The sequence below is a fragment of the Ips typographus genome, linkage group LG3, assembly GCF_016097725.1.
Source record: "Ips typographus isolate SLU linkage group LG3, UJ_Ityp_2.0, whole genome shotgun sequence".
Taxonomy (NCBI): Eukaryota; Metazoa; Arthropoda; class Insecta; order Coleoptera; family Curculionidae; genus Ips; species Ips typographus.
Genome location: NC_138424.1, coordinates 11,087,942 through 11,108,260, shown reverse-complemented (window position 1 = coordinate 11,108,260; position 20,319 = coordinate 11,087,942). Strand labels below are relative to the sequence as shown.

The window sequence follows — 20,319 nt, the reverse complement described above, 5'->3', positions numbered from 1 at the left end:
TTTTGGACATACAAATTAGTGAAACCATTCCAAATAAGTCTCCTAAGGTAAATCCTATTTATCTCGCAGAGATCAGGGGTGGATATTTAAATGAGAGTTTGCAACCCCGCGAGGATCGCTTCAAATTAACCCCGGCATTTGCTTAAGGTCGCGGTTTAACTTTGGGGACCCAAAAGGGCAGCCAGATGAGATTGTTGATCCCCGGGTGCATGATTTTTTTCGTCGTCTGCGGATCGAGCATTAAAAATTCTAATGCGAAATCGATAGAGCATCGACCCTAAGGCCGAATTTGGGGCTCCCAGTCTTTTATTTTCAATTTAAGACGTCTTAATCGCGTTATCAATCGGGGTAGTGTGTAGTTAGGGCAAATGTCGAACGACAGGTCCGTCCCCTTTGCACGATTGATTGCTGCACTTTGTTCTTTAGGACGGTAGATGATTTCTGAGCAAATAGCCAGTGGCGTACCATATAATCAAGTTCTTCTGCTGACATCTCCACCAGATTGCCTCAATCGTCAAGACGTTTTCAATTTTTGAAATATGTTGTTGTTACTACATCGACATGATCATCTAATCCGTTATGAGTTTTGTCTTGGTCTAATTTGATCACTTGTAGTTTCTGGTATTTGTTGCTTATCAGTAGTTTCCTTATCTTCTGGATACGCCTCATTCACTTTTCCATCCCCCACTGAAATACAAAAAGATATAATACTTTATCAGTCGAATTTCAATATCAAGGTTTAGATTTTGCCTGCAGAAAAGTTTCTACATTCACCTCACTACATTTCTTTCGAGCTGTCATTGGTTTCATTAAGACTTGTTCTTAATTATTTGTATTGTTTTACTCTTTCTATTGGTGGATTTTTGATTTTTGAGGAATTGGTCCATAAATTATCATCATGCCACTGAACTTAATACTTCTTCCTTGATGACCAAATGTTCATTCACTATGTCTATTTCTTCAGATGTGTCTTCTATTCGTACTAGTGTTATTCGCCATAGTCACTATAGTACAATTTTAAGTTTATTCCTATGTTTTTAGGGTCTATTTTTCGAATTATTAGTCTCTGAGTCCCTACTGTCAAACTTGGTGTTTCAATGTATGAATCACTAAGTTTATCTAAAAACTGATCAAAACAACTTTTGGTAATATTTTTATTTTGTAGGAGGGTTATAGACGTAATAGTGTCTGTTTGAATTTCTTTTGCTTCAAATATGGTATTGACACCACGAACAGAACACTGAATTTGATGGTCTTCTATTAGTTTGTTAAACATTGACCCTTAAGAAAGCGTTAATCTTCTCTAAACAAAAATTTTATAGAGATATTCTTACTATTGTTACAGACAAGCCATGTTGGCGCAACGGCATACAGATGACAAAATATCACATCCGCTTCCAGCGCGCATGTCTGCCGATAGTAGCACTGTTTCGAAAACTGATGATGGTGAACTGGACGTAGTGGGAACAGCTGACAGTCCCCGACCTAGCTTGAACCCTTCCACACCAGTGGCGTCCAGTATAGGTCATAGTGGTAAGTTTTGGATTTTTTTTTTTCAATAAGCCTTGTGGCTAACCACTAAGTGGTTTATAGGTGCTGAAGAAGACTCAATCCGACGGAGACTACACGACGACAGCGGTTCCGAATCCTCATGCAGTGAATCACCAGGAAGTACAGCGTTTCGCCCTAGGGCTAGCTCTCCTAAAGACTCTACTGCAGGTCCTTCAAGTTCCAGCGGAGAATACCCCTCTCCCAACATCAGTGTAGGGCCTCCAATCCATCCACCACCGCATTTACTACCATACTTCTATCCTCCTGGACTCTACCCTGGAGCAGCAGGTCCCAACCCTTTTGCGCCCTCCCTGAATCTCTTCACAGGGGGTCATTCCCCAGCCGGAATGAACCCCAGCCTTCTGTTCAATGCTCAGTTAGCTTTGGCCGCTCAACATCCGGCTCTATTCAGCCATTACCAGAATTTAGCTCATCCAAACCCTCACCATCTGTCACCTACCTCTCCCATTCACAACCACCTGAAAGGAGGACACAGATTCACTCCTTACACTCTACCAACGAGCACGGCGGGAGGAATGAGCGCCTCACCACTAGGAAGCGCATTTGAAACCGTCACCCCCAGCTCACACACTCGAAGCCTGAGCAATTCACCCAACAGCACTAAACTACGTGGTTCCTCGCTGTCACCTCCATTGAGGGCCAGCACAGTGTCGCCGAAACCGGAAACGGCCAGTTCACCTAGTGATTTGAAGAGTATAGAGAAAATGGTGAACGGTTTGGACGTGAAACATTCTAGTGAACTTGCTGGGGACAGTAATGGTGATAAATAATAGTGAGCGAGAGTTTGGGTGTGAGTGCGTGCGTGTGATAAATGATTGATATTGTTTTACCGTACTTTATTCGGAGGCTTTAGACATTTTTCATTGTTTTCCCAATCTTGCCTTAGTGAATATTGTTTGCCAGTGGTCACACTCAAATTTTAAAGTCCAATATCTCAAAAGCACCTAAAATAAGAACCAAAAGTACTACTAATGCGAAGAATTACTGCGGTGTTTTCACATTTCTCAGTTTTATATGTATAAATTTGAAAGAGTAGTTGAACAAAAAAGAATCTAGAACGTGATGTAGAATCGTTTCACAATTTTAAAATATCACATGCAATTTCCACTTTTAGGTATTTTTAGAGTACACCAGCACTTTTAAAGAGTCATCAAATAAAACATTTACGTACAACGGACTGAAACAAGAAAATTATGCCTGTGGCCAAAGTTAAATTTTTTTATTTGGTCAAGAGTGTAGTCCTTCTTTCAGCCCGTAGTATGTTAAACGTTTTACGCACAATAGATATTGGCGTATCAAGGGCTGAAAGAAGAAGATTACACCCGCGCCGAAGCAGTGAATGCCAAACGTCTTTTTACCAATTACAGACTTCTTTTGCTCCCACTTATCAGATTATTAAAAGTAGTAGGTAATTGAATGCTTATTAATTACGAAACTGTAACTTGATTCATTTATTCGAAATAATTTAATTAACTTGGAAAGGACTTAGCAGTGAAATGCCTATTAAAAGACAATACTGGTATGAAATGATGACCTAATTTAGCTTCGAATCTTTACAATTCTCAATAACTGTACTTTTTAAAAGCTGTTGGCTTAGTTTTTGTCAGGTTTCATAATTAGCTTTCCAGAAGGCCAAATTTCTGAAACTGAAGTTCTGATTTGACATTTAATTTGTTTTAAAAATGTTAGGTAGTTGTGAAGCAAACATTATGTTTTTAATACCAACATTTTATTTTATTAGTTTGTGCTATCAATGTTAATAAACAGTTAGTATACTTTTAACCAAAAATCTCAAACAGTTATAACTTTACTTAACTTCATTTTTAATTTTTAAAAGGTTGGTTAAACGGTTAAATTTAAAGTAACGCTTTAAGTAAAAAAGTATAATTTTGATGTTTTTGAAAATATTGACTACAATACTATTATTTTAAGTGAATAATTAATTCTGACATATTTCCTTCAGCAATAATAAAAATAATGTTTACAAAGCTGTGTTCTTAATCAAATTTAAGTCTTCATTAAACTTGTGAAAAAGTGTGTTCTAATGAAAAATTTGTCAAGTGAAAACAATGTTTTTGTTATACTTTGACCAGTATATTACAGTTTAGCAAGTTTATTATTGTTTATTGACCAAGTTGTCGTATAAGGGCAGTCAAATTATTAATATAAATTAATGTTATGTGAACGTTTTAAACCTTTTTTGGTTCTTTTTTAACACACTTATCAGTACCAAAATTAAGAAAACAAATGCACATCATAAAATAAAAAGATAATACCACATGTTAGGTTAGGTTAGCATTGTTGATAAAGTCAAGTAAATATGTATTTTTGAGATTTTGAAGAAATTTTAAAAACATTTCAAGTTTTACTCGACAAGTTAAAATGTTGAAAAAAAAGTTCAAAACGTCTTCGTAACGTTAATTTCCAATAATCAGAATATTTTATTTAGATAAAAAACCAACAAATTGCAAATTATTATATGACAATTTATAACCATTAATTTTTTTATTTTCAAAAATGTTCTTTAGTTTTTGACAAATCAAATTAATGTTGTCGTGACATCATATCTCTCTTTATTCACTTTAAAATGCGCATGATAACAAGAAACAATTTTTCCTCAATAATTGTGTTTGACTTTTTTTAGAATAAAATGGTTTAATAAAGTAACTGAAGGGATAAAAGTAAGAGACTACTATACAATTCAAAAACAGAGAGGAGTTTACTGAGGAAAATGTTCGAAACACCAAAATTCTGTAATTGTAGCTCCAAAATAACAATTTGAAATGGGGATATTATCAAACTGAGCTGCAAGTTGATTTTTAATGATTTTTTTCTCAAATATACAGGGTTTCCAAGAAAAAATTGTATTTCACCAAAATAAATCTGCAACACCTGGTATAAGCATGAAGAAATCATTTTTAGCCTAACTCAACTCCTTTTTCGTTTATTAACAGCTCTAATTATCTATCTGCGACATATCTTTTTCAAATACAGGGTGACCAAAAAATTTTACTGTCTACCTTTTCCAATCATATTCAAATAGAAATTGGTGTCAATTTTGACTGTTGTAACATTGAATAAATTGGCAAAACAAATTAAATACAGGAACAGGAGGATTCTCTTATTGAGATATTGTGACTTTAAAGTTTGTTTGAACCGCTTTTACTATCTAAAGCCTCTTTACCCGGGAATTATTTGCAATATTAGAAAATCCCTAACGTAATAAATACGTAAGTTTACTTTTTCTTCACAAATTTCAAATTTTCCTTTAATGTCAGCTTTAAAAATTTCACAGAAACCTTATTGTTAGTGCAATAGCAGAATTCACTACCGGACCCTGTTGCAGTGTATAAGTTATAAGTGCTTTTTCATGACAAGAATTATTAAGCTTAAAGCGAGAGTACAAACGTTTATATTATATTATAATAATTACTATACATAATAATATGTAAATTACTAAATTGTATACAATAAACAAGCCATGTATTGTTGGTGCTTCTATTACTACTTACTACTACTCTGCAATCTGCAATTATCATTATAATCGTTTAATTATTTTAACGGTCGAACATAGATGTAGGAGGCCTGACTTGACTCTAAAATCTCACTAAAAGGGCCTACTATGCTGTGTTTGACACCGTTGAACTATATCTGAAGGTTACGTAGACTGTGTTAGCCTTTGTGGAATCTAAATAGAATCATGTTCCTTTAATTTAAATAATTTGTATATTTATTTAAAACTAAAACAGATGTACATATTGTTTTTTTTTTCGTGTTGAAACTTGTAATAAACGTGTAAAAAATTGAAGCGAAAATGTACTATATTATAATAATTTTACGGGGACAACGTCTAAGCTATTTCTGTTTTGCCAAAGACAGGGATTCGGATCCTTGTAGACTAAATATGAGACACTTTTGGAAAAATAGAAATCTCTTTTCTCGATATTTTTTAGTTTTGTAAATGTTGATTTCTTCCTGTATACAACATAAAAAATACAGTAGGAAACCACGAATATTTGTTTTAAAAAAATTGTTGAAACTAGTAGGTTCCAGAACTTAAGTTGTTTTGTTTGTTTTTAATAAAATTGTACCATAATATTCTCGAAAACAGATCATTTGTAATTTATTAGAACGTATTAGAGTAGGGGAGGAAATTGTGAATTGTCGCTGTGTATATGTCATTAATTTTTAAGAAATAAACAATAATTAATAACTTATCCAGTTTGGTTTTATTTTTATTACTGTAACAAGTCCCGTTACTAATTAATTAGCAAACCGTCGTAACTTTTCCGCAGATGACTAGTTTCGAGATATACGGGGCGATTTCCATTAAGGCAAAAGGGCAATTGGCTCACGCACACCCAAAGAAACACACTCGTGTACGGGATGTCGCAAAAGGGAATAAATGGGCCGAAGTAAATAGCTCCTTATTAATTATTTTTTCCAGTCAATTAAATATGTGAATTATAGCAAATTGGATGGGAGCAGTTGTATGATACGATTGAAAAAAAATGCACAATCAGTAACGTTAGGTTCGATTAGATTTTGCAATTATTGTAAAGAAGCAAAGGCCCGTTTGAATGATTGATGAAAAACGTTTTAAAAAAATTTCAAACATTTTCTGACGTATTTAATGGTGAAAAATCTACTACCATGTTAACAATGTAGTGTGAGTTTGGTTTTGAATGTGACAGAAAAAGTGAAAAAAGTCACAGTCTACGCTTAACTTAAGCTTGGCTTAAGTACGTTGGTGCAAAAACCCCTTAAAAGATCTGCTTGACATTAACATTGTTGGCAACACATTTTGTAAATATGAGGACTCAAAAATCAGGTAAGTTCAAAAAAGTCGTAAAATACTACTACTACTACTAAATTACTCTTTATAAAACGCACTAAGTGCGGTAAAGTTACTTTTTCGCACTGATGTTCAAAAATATACATTTAAATCGAAAAACAATAACTGTGTATTTAATTCCTGATTTAAGAATACAATTAACAAAAATATTGTACCTTACTGTTCTATCTAAATATTGTATGCTATACTTGTAATAAAGTACCACTTTCTGCACTTGTTAGGTAATAGTTATTTACATTACTAGTGGGGTATGAGCATTTTTATAGTCACGAATGGGAGTGTTGCCACGACGAGGTTGTAGACCGAGTTGTGGTGATCACACGAGTACGTTAACTTGCCATACCCCACGGGTGATGTACAACATTTTATCTACGACCATCAGAAGCAGCGTACAGTAAGAAAAAAATTCATATTTTGTGCAATGTGAACTATTTAGGAACGTTTCGTATATGCTTGCTACGGGTAGTTATTTGTTACCCTTAAATCTTGTCATCTACGCTGTACTGTTTTGGTGTTGTTGCTATGGTGGCCATTTGTTTCCACATATCACTTAAGCGACAATTTAACAGTGTCAGTCACAAATTTTTAAAAGTGCATTTCGTTATGAACATGTCTGAAGAACTTCCGTCAGATATTGAAGAAGCTGCCGCAAACGTGGTATCTGGCTTGTTGCCTGCCAAGTCAAAGGAGAAATATGAAAAAATGTATCAACGTTTTGTCACCTGGTGCGAGACCAAGAACATAAAGAGTCCCTTTCAAGAAAAAGTGTTACTCGTGTACTTTGAAACCTTGGCAGCAACCTATAGTTCATCCAGCCTTTTTTTTTTTTTTTTTTTGTTTAAATTCGATCCAAGAACTTTCTAATTCAGGAATTCATTTCACTTTTAATATTTATAAAAAGTAAAATATAGTTATTATTTAAGATAGGTCTGTTCATGGTTTTATCAAAGTTATGTTTAAATTCAATAAACAATTACAGCAGAAATTTTCATTTAAAGTTGTTTTATCGCACTAGTGCGATAAAATCGATTATTATCGCACTAGTGCGGTAAAATCGCTCATTACGTAACTCAAAATGAGCTATGTAATGAATGATTACCATGCTAGGAGTAGATAAAATGACTTTTCTGACTAGAAAACTAGAAATTAATGATGGTTAGTATCTAGATGGTAAAATTTTACCAGTATTAAAGCGGCCAGCATTTGAAAGCTTAACATACAGAAACTGAGGTTAAATCTAGTAGTCCTGTCAATGTGATAAAAATAAGGAAAATATGTAAGGAATAAGAAAAGAAATTTTATTGTTATCTTACTTTGATTTTTTCCTGTAAATCTGTCTTGTTCCACTTTCTATTTCTATATCTATCAAGTTACATTATATTCTTCCAGAAGTTCTCCCCTTTTTAAAACACAAATTTTAGCGCAAAAATCATATTCTCTAGTTGTAACACCTTTTTTCGTTTCTTCTCTCCTTCTTGTTCTTCTATTCCCTTTCTTTTAATTTGATTTATATCGTCTAGATTTAACTCATTTTCTTCTCTCTTTCCAACCCTTCTTCTTTTATGGGGTTGCACCAATAACGACGACCAATAACCTAAACTAATTTTCGACTTGCATCATTCTGTAAACATAATTTACTTCTACTGAACTTGGTCTTATTCTTTGAGTTTTCTTTATAATAGAAATTCATGTTCGGGTTATGACATACACGCTATAGAAACTAGAGCGGAGAACACAAAAACTAAAAACTTCTATAAGAACAACAGAAAGCGAACACTAAGATCAATAACAGGACATACGCTATTTGATCGGAAGAGAATCGAAGAAATAAAGGAAATATGTGATATCCAATCCAATTTAATGAGATGGGCGAGAAACCGAAGAAGAGAATGGAGAGACCACGTGAACAAAATGCCGGATGATCGGCTGGCAAAGATTGCGAAAGAGAAAAAACCAAATACATCTTGACCTCCTGGACGACTACCTAAAGATGGTAGGAAAGCTGGTCTTCAACATCCCAACTGCTCCTGGCTAATCATTGATGAAAATACAGGACTTAACTAGCCTAAGTAGGTAAGAGGAAGAAGAAGAAAAAGAAATTCATGCATTGGGTGGTAAATATTATTAAAGAGTGTTGATTATGGGTTAAAATAACAGAGTAAATGACGATCTTGATATGGATTATAAGGATTGGTATATTCGCATATTTGAATATTGGAAATTATTGATTATATGGATTTCCACGCTGTATATTCATTATACAGGCTGATTCACGGCGATGGTCAATGGTGTGGTAAACTTTGCTAGTATCATTCATCAAAAAATGCTTTACCTTTGTTTCTAGATTTGATTTCCTTGAAAAATTATCTATTAGTTTATTGTTTAAACTAAAAAAAAATTCCGTACAGTCCTGATCTGATCTTAGATCATTATCAAAAACAAATCTTCCAATATATCAAAGTCTTGAGTTTTGTCCATGTTCATATTCTTAGCAAGCTGACTTTGCGGATTTGAGTTACTAGGTCAGACAGTTATCTTAGCTGATTTTGTAGCTGTTTAGCTACAGATTTTCTAAGCAGTTTTCTTTTATTTTCATATGCTCTCTTCAGACATTCTGCATCTCAGTGGCAATATTCTTCAAAGCTTGGAATTACTCTGCTGTTCTGCTGTCGGTTCTCTTATTTGCAATAACATCTCAGTGTTTATTTGAATTAATAGCAACTTTTCATTGTTAGCTAATCTTTCTGATTAGGATAATTCATATCACCTTAAAAAAGTAAATAACAAAGCAAATCAACAAGAAACAAAAGTCAAAGTGAAGAGTGAGGTTATAATGGCGGGCAAAACATCATAGAAGCAACAATGTTGTGACATGAAAAATTTACAAACACTCTATACAAAAAACATTTTTTTATCATTTCTAACTGATTCCTAAGCATAATGAATCCCTTATTCCTGTCCCTCATGACTGACGGTATGTTACATTCTACTACATGGTTTCTCAAGCGTTTTATTCATAAATCATCGTTCTTATGACGGTCGACATTCTTCCATATTAAACTTCCGTCCATCTAACACTACATTTTAGCAATTCATTAACTCCGACCGAAGTTTCACTGTAATTGACACGGTAGCTAATTAAGAGTCGGAATTGCACCGGTAATCACCTGCGCTTTTAGCCACAATCGCACTGTATCAACCGCTATTTTATGTTAATGGAACTATAAAAGTAAATATTATTGCCCTGTCTTGGAATGAGGGTAGGATCGACCAACAAAAAAAAGTTTTATTGGTGGTAGTTGGTGTAAATTGCCTAGTTTTAATACCCTGTATCGTTGGCTTAATTAGATGATAAATTATTATCAAGTTTAATGATTTAAGTTAAGAATAAATTGAAGAAGTAGCTAAAAGTGAGTGCAAAGAAGAGTTTTGATAAGCAATTTACCTAATTTAATTTACTAACTTCAATTAATTGGTCAACTAATTTATTCGTAACCCAGCATTGAGTATGTTCTTGCTATAAAGAAGATTGATTAACATCCAATTTTTGGAAGTGTTAAATATCCACTTGGCAGTGGTAAGACATAACAAAACAGATATAAGACAGAATTTCTTTTTTGAATACTTACCAAGATTTGCTGTAAGTATTGCAGTTGAGAGAAAAATGAGCAGTAACAACATCAAAACTGTTTGAATGAGTGTAAACACAATTTGTCAACACCGCATTTACAATTTGGAATTGATTTGAATTTGTTTTGTTAATTATAAGTTAGTAACTCGAAATAATATTTGACATAATTTTTGCAGAATATCTTAAATGTTATCTAATTTGTATTTAAGCTAAATGATATGCCTGATTAGTATACTTTTCACTTTTGTCCCATATTTTCTCAAGAACATTGAATGCAATAGTTCTAAAATTCTGATTCCAATAAGAGTTTTGAAGATATCCAGAGATGATCAAACTGTTTTTTCGACAATTTAGAAAAGAAGGACAATATTGATTGACAGTTAGTGAAAATGTGACTAGAGTAGAAAAATATGTATTTCACAAGTTTTATTTCTGTGGTATAAGACACTACTTCTTAGTTGTTCTGCAACTCTGTGAGAGTTGAGTACAGATGTGATGATTGAGGATGATTGGGATTCATAAACAAAACCTCACCATTTTTAACGAATCAGATCGGTGATTACTAAATGATGCGGCATTAAGGGGCTGTTCCTAGATTTGGGAACGCCATTAGTACTTTCTAACTAACTACAGATATCACCAGATGTTGCACAACAACTATAATTTCTGGCATCCAGTTGACTATATTGGAATGAAGGTTTGGTTCTTTGGTTATCAAACCTCTCTGATAAGACGTAATACGGCGAAACCGATCAGAGGATTGTGAAACAAAACCTCACCAGTTTTACAATTTCCACTACTTCGTCTTATGCAACCAGTCTTGCCAGATCTGCGGAAAATATCTCACCTCTGGGGAATTGAAACCACATTGGGATATTTAGAAAATGTTTGTTTAAAACCTCTCTTCAACTTATCAATTAAAACAACAAATCTATTTAGCAATATACAGACTATTTGGATCATTTCAATCTGTCATAAACCTGGAAACTGTCAAAGATGACCCCATGACGTGTATCTGTTTCATATCAATCTGTCATAAATTTGAAAACTAAGAAAATCTCTTCCATGAAACTACAAAATGACAAAACTTTATAAAAACTGGTACAATCAGTCAAAATTGTCACATTAAATGTTTTTTAGAGATCCATGAGCAGGACTTCTGACAGAGGTGACGTGAAAGTGTTAACATACTCAAAAGCAATGCAGTTCTAAACCATTTTAAGTAAGTTTTATAGGTTTATGAGTTGAAAAAGCTAATATTTGAAAGCGTGTAAACTCGAAGACTTTTATTAAGTTTCTTGGAACATGAAAATTATGACTTTTCAGTAAATCCTACAGTTTAGATTTTACTTTATTTACTGCAAAAATATAGATAAAGAATTGATAAATGAAGAAAGGCAATTTTAGGTCGAAGCAGAAGTATAGTACGATTTGACAGCAACTGTACAGCAAACATATCATCATCCTACTAAAGTCAATGTCACAGTATCTAACAGTATCTCTAGAAATACAATCAGCTAGAAATACTAATCTTCAATAATTCTATGATCATCATCATGATAACTAGTAGATTGTAGGCTAAATTTGTTATGAGATTATCCTAACTTCTAATTAAAAATTAAATTTACCGGTGTCTTTTTGTTACAAAAAAGTTGTGGAAAAGCAGTCTGAAAATACCGGAAAGATTGTCATCCTATATACTTTCATACTGTTACCTGCAGTAAATTCAGTGTTCTCCAACAAAATATTTGAAGATTAACAGCAAAAAAATCATTGAAACACGACCTTATAATAAAGAAAAGACCCCCACAAATAGTACTACTGAACACTATCAAACTATACGGAATTATGTAATTGACATTGCTCTCTTTCTTCAGAGGAAATTTTCGACTGCCAGGTAATTGGGAAGATTTTCATCAGTCACATAACTTGTCAAAACTCAGAAATTTAAGAAGTGTTTTTTTCTAAATGATGGTAATGGTAATGGTAGGTGTGGATGGTGACAGATGTACTGTGACCTGATTAGATCTATTGTACCCCATCTCCTTCTGCTATCTCAAGGTTTCCTTGTTCACAGCAGCCCCTCAAGATTTAGTTCCTTTAGGAATTTCAGGATCTTGAGTGGGTCTGTTCGAGGTATTTCTTCCACAGCCAGCTGGGGTAATCCCAGTATGTTTAATCTTCTGTGGCGTACAGCATAACACTCCAGCAAGATATGGTTGGGTGTTTCTGGTTCTTCTCCGCAAAACCTGCAGGTCCTCTCCTAGGCCTAGCATACTTAGGTGTTCTCTGAGTCGACAAGAAACCCCGTTAATGCCTTGGGACTAATTTTGCTGAGGTAAGTGTCTTCGATCTTGCTCGGTTAAAATTGCCGAGGAGATCTTTGACCTGCCTCAGTCCTGGAAGTCTTTGCCAGTGCGTTGCTCTCAGTTCTTCTTCAGCTTTATTAAGTACTTCCTGGACATATGCTTTTCCAAGACCGCAGAATGGTTCTGGCCCGATCAAAATTCTAAATGATAGGTTAGATTAGTCTTGACTCATCTTTTAACTGTGTTTCTTTCTATATTAGGTACGACAAAAAGCTGGGTCAGTGGATACAAAAGGACGAGACTTTTCTCTCTACAATCATAAAGAAGAACCGCCAGTACCATTAAATACATTTATGTGACAATTAATTGATCATTTTTACTCAGTACTCAGAAAGTCAACTAACCAGCAGCACAAAATAAACCAATTCTATACCTCGATGGTATTATCTCAGTTTAATTTTACCAATCTGGCTTACAAGACATGTCTCTGAGCTTGCGATAAATATAAAAGCTAATTAATTCAAATTCTGCGTGTTTAGTTAATCAGTTACACAAGAGGCACGGATGAAAGAGTATCCGCAAAATTCCGTAAGTAATATTGCTTCGTTGAGATTAGATGAAAAGCGGACTTTATGTAAATGCATAAAACTTGCAGCTTATAAGGAAGCAATCTTATTATCTTAAATTAATTGGTTGCTATTTGGTTCTAAATCTAGAATATGGAAGAAAAATCCTTAAAATAAAGTTGTAGATAGGCAATATGATGTCCTAGTATACAAGTTGACTGGTTGTAGGTAGTGTTGCCAACATTTAAATGATATAATTTTCCAAAAGCGTTTTAAAAAGGTTGGTATACAGGGTGTTACAAATTCAATGGAGAGAGAAATTCAAAAATTTTTGCAATTGCGCAACTTTGCCTCCATTGAACTAAAGCTCTATCAACTATAGTTTCTGAGATAGCAATGCTAATACATCGAATTTGTATTGTATTTGGTTTGGAAAAGCATTGTGAAAATATAGGTATAATAGTTTTAGGATAAAAAAAGCTGAAAAAATTGTTTAAAAAAAAATATAAAGAATCTTCGAATACACAAGTACCCTAATTAATTCTATGCCGAATGGACTGTAAGCCGAATTAGCTTGTAGTGAAGTGATTATTGATACTTGTTGGTTAAAAAACAGCCAATAAATCATTTATAATTTTTGATATAAAGAAGGTAATATGATTGGCAATAACTCTCAAATGGCTCAAAAATTAAAAAACAATGTAAAAAATCTATTACAGTTTCAACACTCACTCGTTTCAAAAACGCTACTATTTTTCCAAGAATATAACAAAAAAAATCATCCTTAGATGGTCAGCAGGTTTGCACCCCTATCAAGGATTAAAGCATCAACCACACCTGAAATTGTAAAAAAAACTGTTATAATTTAATGTAACTGAACCATTAGCGCCGACCCAGACATGAGGGTTATTAAACGTGTTCTCAAAGTAGATGAGGTGTGTTTGTTACCCGGTAGGGAATGTTTATACCGGTTGGTATTAATTAGACGATCACTTTTTGCGACAACTGTGAAGTGTCGTATCGGTCGATTCAGGTGCGGACTACACAATTAAAATATACAAACATACCAAACAATTAATTAGACAAAAAAATGAGACATAAACAGAAAACTGAAATACTTCTCCACCACTCTTGCAAAGCTTTTGAGTGGGTGTTTGGGGTAGTTGTATGATAAAGGAGACAGTATAAATAATTATAATTAAGACTGGTTCCGGTACTGACAATCACCTAATGTTAATTATGTTGGTACCTTCACTCATAGGTGCTCAATTATTGTAGGGCTAGTGGTTGATTATTTAGGGCTTCCTCTCTTACACCTTTCTTGTGGGATTTTACTCTCATTTGCTAAAGTTTGAGTCATTCGTTGAATGGACATGGCATTGACCCATCAAAGTTGCCCTTAAAGCTTATCGGCCGATCGGATCTGAAGCTTGGGGGATGATTTAAGCTGCAGTAACCGATATCTCGGGGCCTATCGCTGCGCCCCCTTCGGGTCTTTCCATAATCCCGGATTTTGGTCGATATCAATTTGTCTCGGGGGGTTTTCGGGTAATAGACATTTTTATCTAGTGTTATCTCTATTTAATTTTGATACTAAGGGTGGTTGGTATATTAAGGCTTTAAACGACCTCAAACTGGTAAAAACAAGCTTTATAAATTGTGCACACAAAAAATAATTTTGAATAAAATTGTCTAAGGATATTTTAAATAAAGTTGAAGAGTGCTTAAATACAGGGAGTTCTATTTAAAAAAAAATGAAATTTTTCAACTTGGGAATTCTGTACAAGGACACCCTGTATGATGCAATGTTTTCTCAGCTTTGTCTCCCCTTATTACAAGTAATTAGGCAAATTATTACTGACAGAAAACGAATATTCATATGTCACATAACTTTCAAAAATATGTTTTATTAGTGATACTTGTGGTATTATGTGGATTGTACCTTGTTTGTAGATGGGAAAAGGTAAATTTTCCAGTACTTCACAGTTTTGGCTTTTCAGTCGTTTCTCAGATTTTTCCATCAATAGCTAAGTATGGTAAAAATCTCCATTATTGTACAGGGTGGGCAAATTTATTTTCTACAGGAGATCTCGAAAACTATAAGAGATAGGAGAAAACTAATATCCTAGTCTCGATGTCTTTTTTTTTGACATTAGTTAAGTCAAAAAACCGATTTTTGTCGATTTTAAAAAACCATTTTACGTTCGTTATTTTGAATTGTTGTTAAATATAACGGTTACATTATCATATTATACAGTGTGTCACGCTTTTCAGTACAGCTTGATATCTCAGTAAATAATAATGCAAGTTTCTTTGAATTATGGTGGTGATTGTATGTCAGAAAAATGAAGTATTTAGCATAGTAAACATTTTTATTTAGCATTGGCGTGCAGTGTTGGAGAGGGATTGATTTTTCGGAAAAAATATATTAGGGTCAATTTTACTTACATTTTCTACCAGATTTAAAATCAGCATTCCTAAAAACCCCTTCAATAATTTTAATAAAATTTTTAAAATCTCAATAGCTGATTTTAGCATAAACAAAATTCAGTCTACTTTACAAATTTTGATTTATTTGTGAGAGTTAAATTACTAATTAGGTTATTTATTACGGTTACGTTATAAAAATTTAAAATATGGATAAAGGTGTTATTGGGAATGCTGATTCTAATTCTGGTACAAAAAGTTAACTAAAATTTACCCTAATATCTTTTTTTTTTTTTCGAAAAATCAATCCCTTTCATTCCTTAGTAAATACAAATGTTTACTATACCAAATACTTAACTTTTGTGACATACAATACCCATTATAATTTAAAGAAAATCACATTATTATTAACTGAGATATCAAAGTTTACTCATGAAAAGCGGGAAACACTGTATATAGTTTATTTGATTAGTGGCCTAAGACAAAAATTAAGCATTTTCTTCAATATGAAACCCTTCTTGTTATAGTTCATTTTAAATAGAAAAAAATGTTTTTTTAATGACGTAAGGAAATGTTATACTGTTATACTAAAAAAAAAACTTTATGTGATAACTCAAAAAACATAGAGTTCATAAAAATGTCACCTACGCCTACGCCATGTGAAATACGAAAAAGTGTCTTAATAATGTAACAGTTATATTTAGCTACAATATAAAAACACGTAATTAAAATGTTTTTTTTTAAATCAACAAAAATCGTTTTTTTTTTTGACAAATCAAGAAAAAAACAAAAAAAAATTGAATACAGCACTCAACATCTCAAAAAAAGACATCGAGACTAGGATATCAGTTTTCTTCTATCTCTTAAAGTTTTCATTTTCTTGTAGTTAGTCCACCCTGTACTATTGACGACTCAATTCGAATTTTTGTTCAAAGCAAAACATAACTCGATTACTTTAAATGGGACACCTGGTATATATTATTAGATCACGTGATAGAGTTAGGTTGAGACTATCCATTGACCTAAATAGTGCATTACAAAATGTTGACAGTTTTCGAGATATTTGAAGAATAAACTGCCTTTAACTTATTCAAGAATTTTTAAAAAAAGTGTTCGAAGCAACATAATTCGGTTAGTTCAAACGGGTCACCCTGTAGATTGTTAGGTCACGTGATGGGCTACGTTAGGGCTATCCACTAACCTAAATAGTACATTGCAAAATGTTGACAGATTTAACTGTCAAAATAATCTAGTTATGAATCGTTAAACTGTAGAAAATTTTCTTTTAAAAAGTAAAAACGACAAAAATTTGATTAACCAATTATAGGCAGTATTAAGATTTTTCTCAATGATCATACTCAGAGTGTTCAAAAATCAGATAAAATCAAGAGATAGTTCGAAATTTATATCGTTATTGGAACACCAAGTGTCACTAATATAATTTGTAGCAGCTATTTTACAAAAAAAATAAGTTACCCTTATAATTATTATATTGAGAACTTTTCACTTAGTATCATAATACAGAAAAAATGTGTCTCTATTTCCTTTTAAGTCTAAATTAGTTTGAAGCAGAAGATTTTATTTTAAACCAATAACTAAAATGTAAATAATGCAATTAAAAATTCGAAAGATTTGCAATTGAAACTTTAGAAATTTTTGTAACCACCACATTTTTATCAACTATGGATAATTGTGTTTGTAATAATTATTTGCACTGGGTAATTGGATTATAGCTGCACTTCACCTAAACAGGAAAACAACAAAAAAATTGCGTGACAAAACTGGCTTTTAAATTTAATTAGTGTCAATTCACAATTAATAATAATTACTCGCCTAGAGGGGCAACGAGTAATTAACGCTGTATCCGCGGCATTTAACCGGAGTTTATTCAAATCCAGGGTGTTTGAACGTCACGGTCCGTTTCATTTGAAATTAATCGATTGCCATGAAAAAAAGCGTTTCGACAACAACAATTTCGCCTTAAAAACTGAAAGAAATTATGCAAAGCACCGACTGAGAAAAATACACACAAAGTCACATCTACATATTTTAAATTTACACCATGCACCTGAAATCAGAGGAGTACCAGATCCGCATCGAAGATATCGCATGATGGATGGTACTGAGCTGAACCTCTAACAGTGTTTTGTCGGTGACAGGCAAAGAATGAACCCCCGTGGTTGGGACCTTAGGGGGTCGTTTACTACCCATTTTAGGGGGTCAGGTTTAAAATTTACACGGTTCTGGGAGATCGTTAAACGAATTTATGGTGATTAAAAATGATGAAATTTTTGTTTTTCTGGCTCTTTATTTTTATGTTGGTTTGGTTTAGAAAGGTGTTGCCAAATATGTTACTCATAATACGTTTTTTCTAGTCTTCAGATTTGTCAGATGTACTCTATTTTCATGTTGACGGCATCAAAATCTGCAACTTGCGCCACGCCGATGATCCTAATCGGTGTATCGGAAGAAAAACTGTTCAATCTTATACGAAAAGTCGAAGAAATAAGCAACAAAGTAGGCCTGCAAATGACCAAAAAGAATACCAAAATAATCATAATTAATCTTCAAAATAATAACAAACCTGAAGTAAAAGGGACAAACAACATCGAGACAGTTGACTCTTTCTTATTGGTGCGACAATTCCGAGCAAGGGAGGATGCAGAGTGGAGATGGAGCGAAAGAAAACAAGATCAAAGTATGGAAAAGTTATTACACCAAAGTGATATTGGTCAGAAGCTTGATTTTTTTCGGCCTTCCTATATGGGAGAATGCTAGACTGTAAAAAGGAGTAATAACCAGAAGATTGATCCTTTCAAAATGTTTTTCTGGCGCAGAATAAGAATGTCCTGGACTGAGAAAAGAACCAAACCAAACTTCTGGACCAACTCAGAATTAATAAGAGATTAAAAGCATTGTGGTAGCGGAGAAGATACCTAAATTCTTTGGTCTTGTGGTTAAAAGAAATGGTCTTGAGAAACTCATTTTGGAGGGGACAGTCTTTGGCAAAAGATCAAGAGGAAGGTCGCCTACAAGATACGTGGATCTTATATCTAGTCTAACTGGCAAAATGGAAAGCCATCACAAGAAACAATACATGGAGACACGAACGGGTTAAACTGTAATTTTCGCAATTTTTGACAGTTTTGATTAGTGACAGATATTACGTGGTTTTTGGAGAATAATTTAGCTAGACAGTCGTGACCAGTGTCAAAATAACTGTCATAATTCTCAGAAACATGTTTAGTATCAAATACAGCAAGAAAACTTTTCTAAACCCTGATTTTTGCAACTTTTGAGCACAGTCTGACAGTCAAAGACAAAAATTATTTGTCAAACCCAGTTGAAGTGAGAAAGTGACTGTTTTAAGCACATTTTTAGAATCCTTAATAAATTTCCTATCCAATAACCTGAAAAAAACACCACAAAATTTGGTACAGTCAGAGTGAAAAGCGGTGTTAAAGTTTGAACTGACAGAAACACAGTTTGAAAGGACAGTCAGAGACAAAATCGACTGTAAAACCCAATTGGAGCAAGAAAATTACTTTTTAAGTACATTTTTGAAATCTTCATTAGATTTCCTATCAAATAACCTGAAAAAAACCCCACAAAATGTGGTACAGTCAGAGTGAAAAGCGGTGTCAAAGTTAAACTGCCACAAACACAGTTTGAAAAAACTGTCAGGGACAAAATAGTCTGTAAAACCCACTTGGAGTAAGAAATGCCTGTTTTAAGCACATTTTTGGAATCCTCATTCGATTTCCTATCCAATGACCTGAAAAAACACCACAAAATTTGGTACAGTGACAGTGAAAAGCGGTGTCAAAGTTTGAACTGACAGAAACACAGTTTCAAAGGACAGTCAGAGATAAAATCGACTGTAAAACCCACTTGGAGCAAGAAAATTACTGTTTTAAGTACATTTTTGGAATCTTCAATAGATTTCCTAACAAATGACCTAAAAAAAAACCACAAAATGTGGTACAATCAGAGTGAAAAGCGGTGTCAAAGTTAAACTACCAGAAACACAGTTTGAAAAAACTGTCAGGGACAAAATCGCCTGTAAAAACCACTTGGAGTGAGAAATGCCTGTTTTAAGCACATTTTTGGAATCCTCATTTGATTTCCTATCCAATGACCTGAAAAAACACCACAAAATTTGGTACAATCAGAGTGAAAAGCGGTGTCAAAAATTGGACTGACAGAAACACAGTTTGAAAGGACTTTCAGCAACAAAATTGCGTGTAAAACCCATTTTGAGTGAGAAATGCTTGTTTTAAGCACATTTTTGAAGTCCTCATTAAATTTCCTATCAAATAACCTGAGAAGCACTAAAAAATTAGTACAGTCAGGGAGAAAAGCAATGTCAAAGTTTGAACTGCCAGAAACACAGTTTGAAAGGACAGTCAGACACAAAATCGACTGTAAAACCCACTTGGAGCAAGAAAAATACTGTTTTAAGCATATTTTTGAAATCTTTATTAAATTACCTATCCAATAACCTGAAAAAACACTACAAAATTTTGTACAGTCAGAAACAAAAGCAGTTCAAAGTTTGAACTGACAGAAACACAGTTTGAAAGGACAGTCAGAAACAAAATCGACTGTAAAACCCACTTGGAACAAGAAAATTACTGGTTTAAGCACATTTTTGAAATCCTCATCAAATTACCTATCCAATAACCTGAAAAAACACTAGAAAAATTTTGTACAGTCAGAGACAAAACCAGTTCAAAGTTTGAACTGACAGAAACACAGTTTGACAGAACTGTCAGAGACAAAATCGCTTGTAAAACCCACTTGGAACAAGAAATTTACCGTTTTAAGCACATTTTTGAAATCCTCATTAAATTACCTATCCAATAACCTGAAAAAACACTGCAAAATTTTCTACAGTCAGAGAGAAAAGTGGTGTCAAAATTGAACTGCCAGAAACACAGTTTGAAACAACTGTCAGGG

At 33.5% G+C, this 20,319-nt stretch overlaps 1 protein-coding gene across 4 annotated transcripts in view; it reads left to right on the top strand.

Annotated features, from left to right (window-relative positions):
- The window catches only part of bi (T-box transcription factor bifid), a 104,211-nt gene extending 98,422 nt beyond the window's left edge, over positions 1–5,789 (top strand). For all 4 annotated transcript variants that reach the window (XM_081974647.1, XM_081974646.1, XM_081974649.1 and 1 more), the window contains 2 exons: positions 1,346–1,533; positions 1,594–5,789. In XM_081974647.1, the coding sequence (XP_081830773.1) occupies positions 1,346–1,533; positions 1,594–2,342 (937 nt within the window). In that variant the 3' untranslated portion in view covers positions 2,343–5,789. The remainder of the gene's footprint in view (positions 1–1,345; positions 1,534–1,593) is intronic.
- Positions 5,790–20,319: the final 14,530 nt, after the last annotated feature.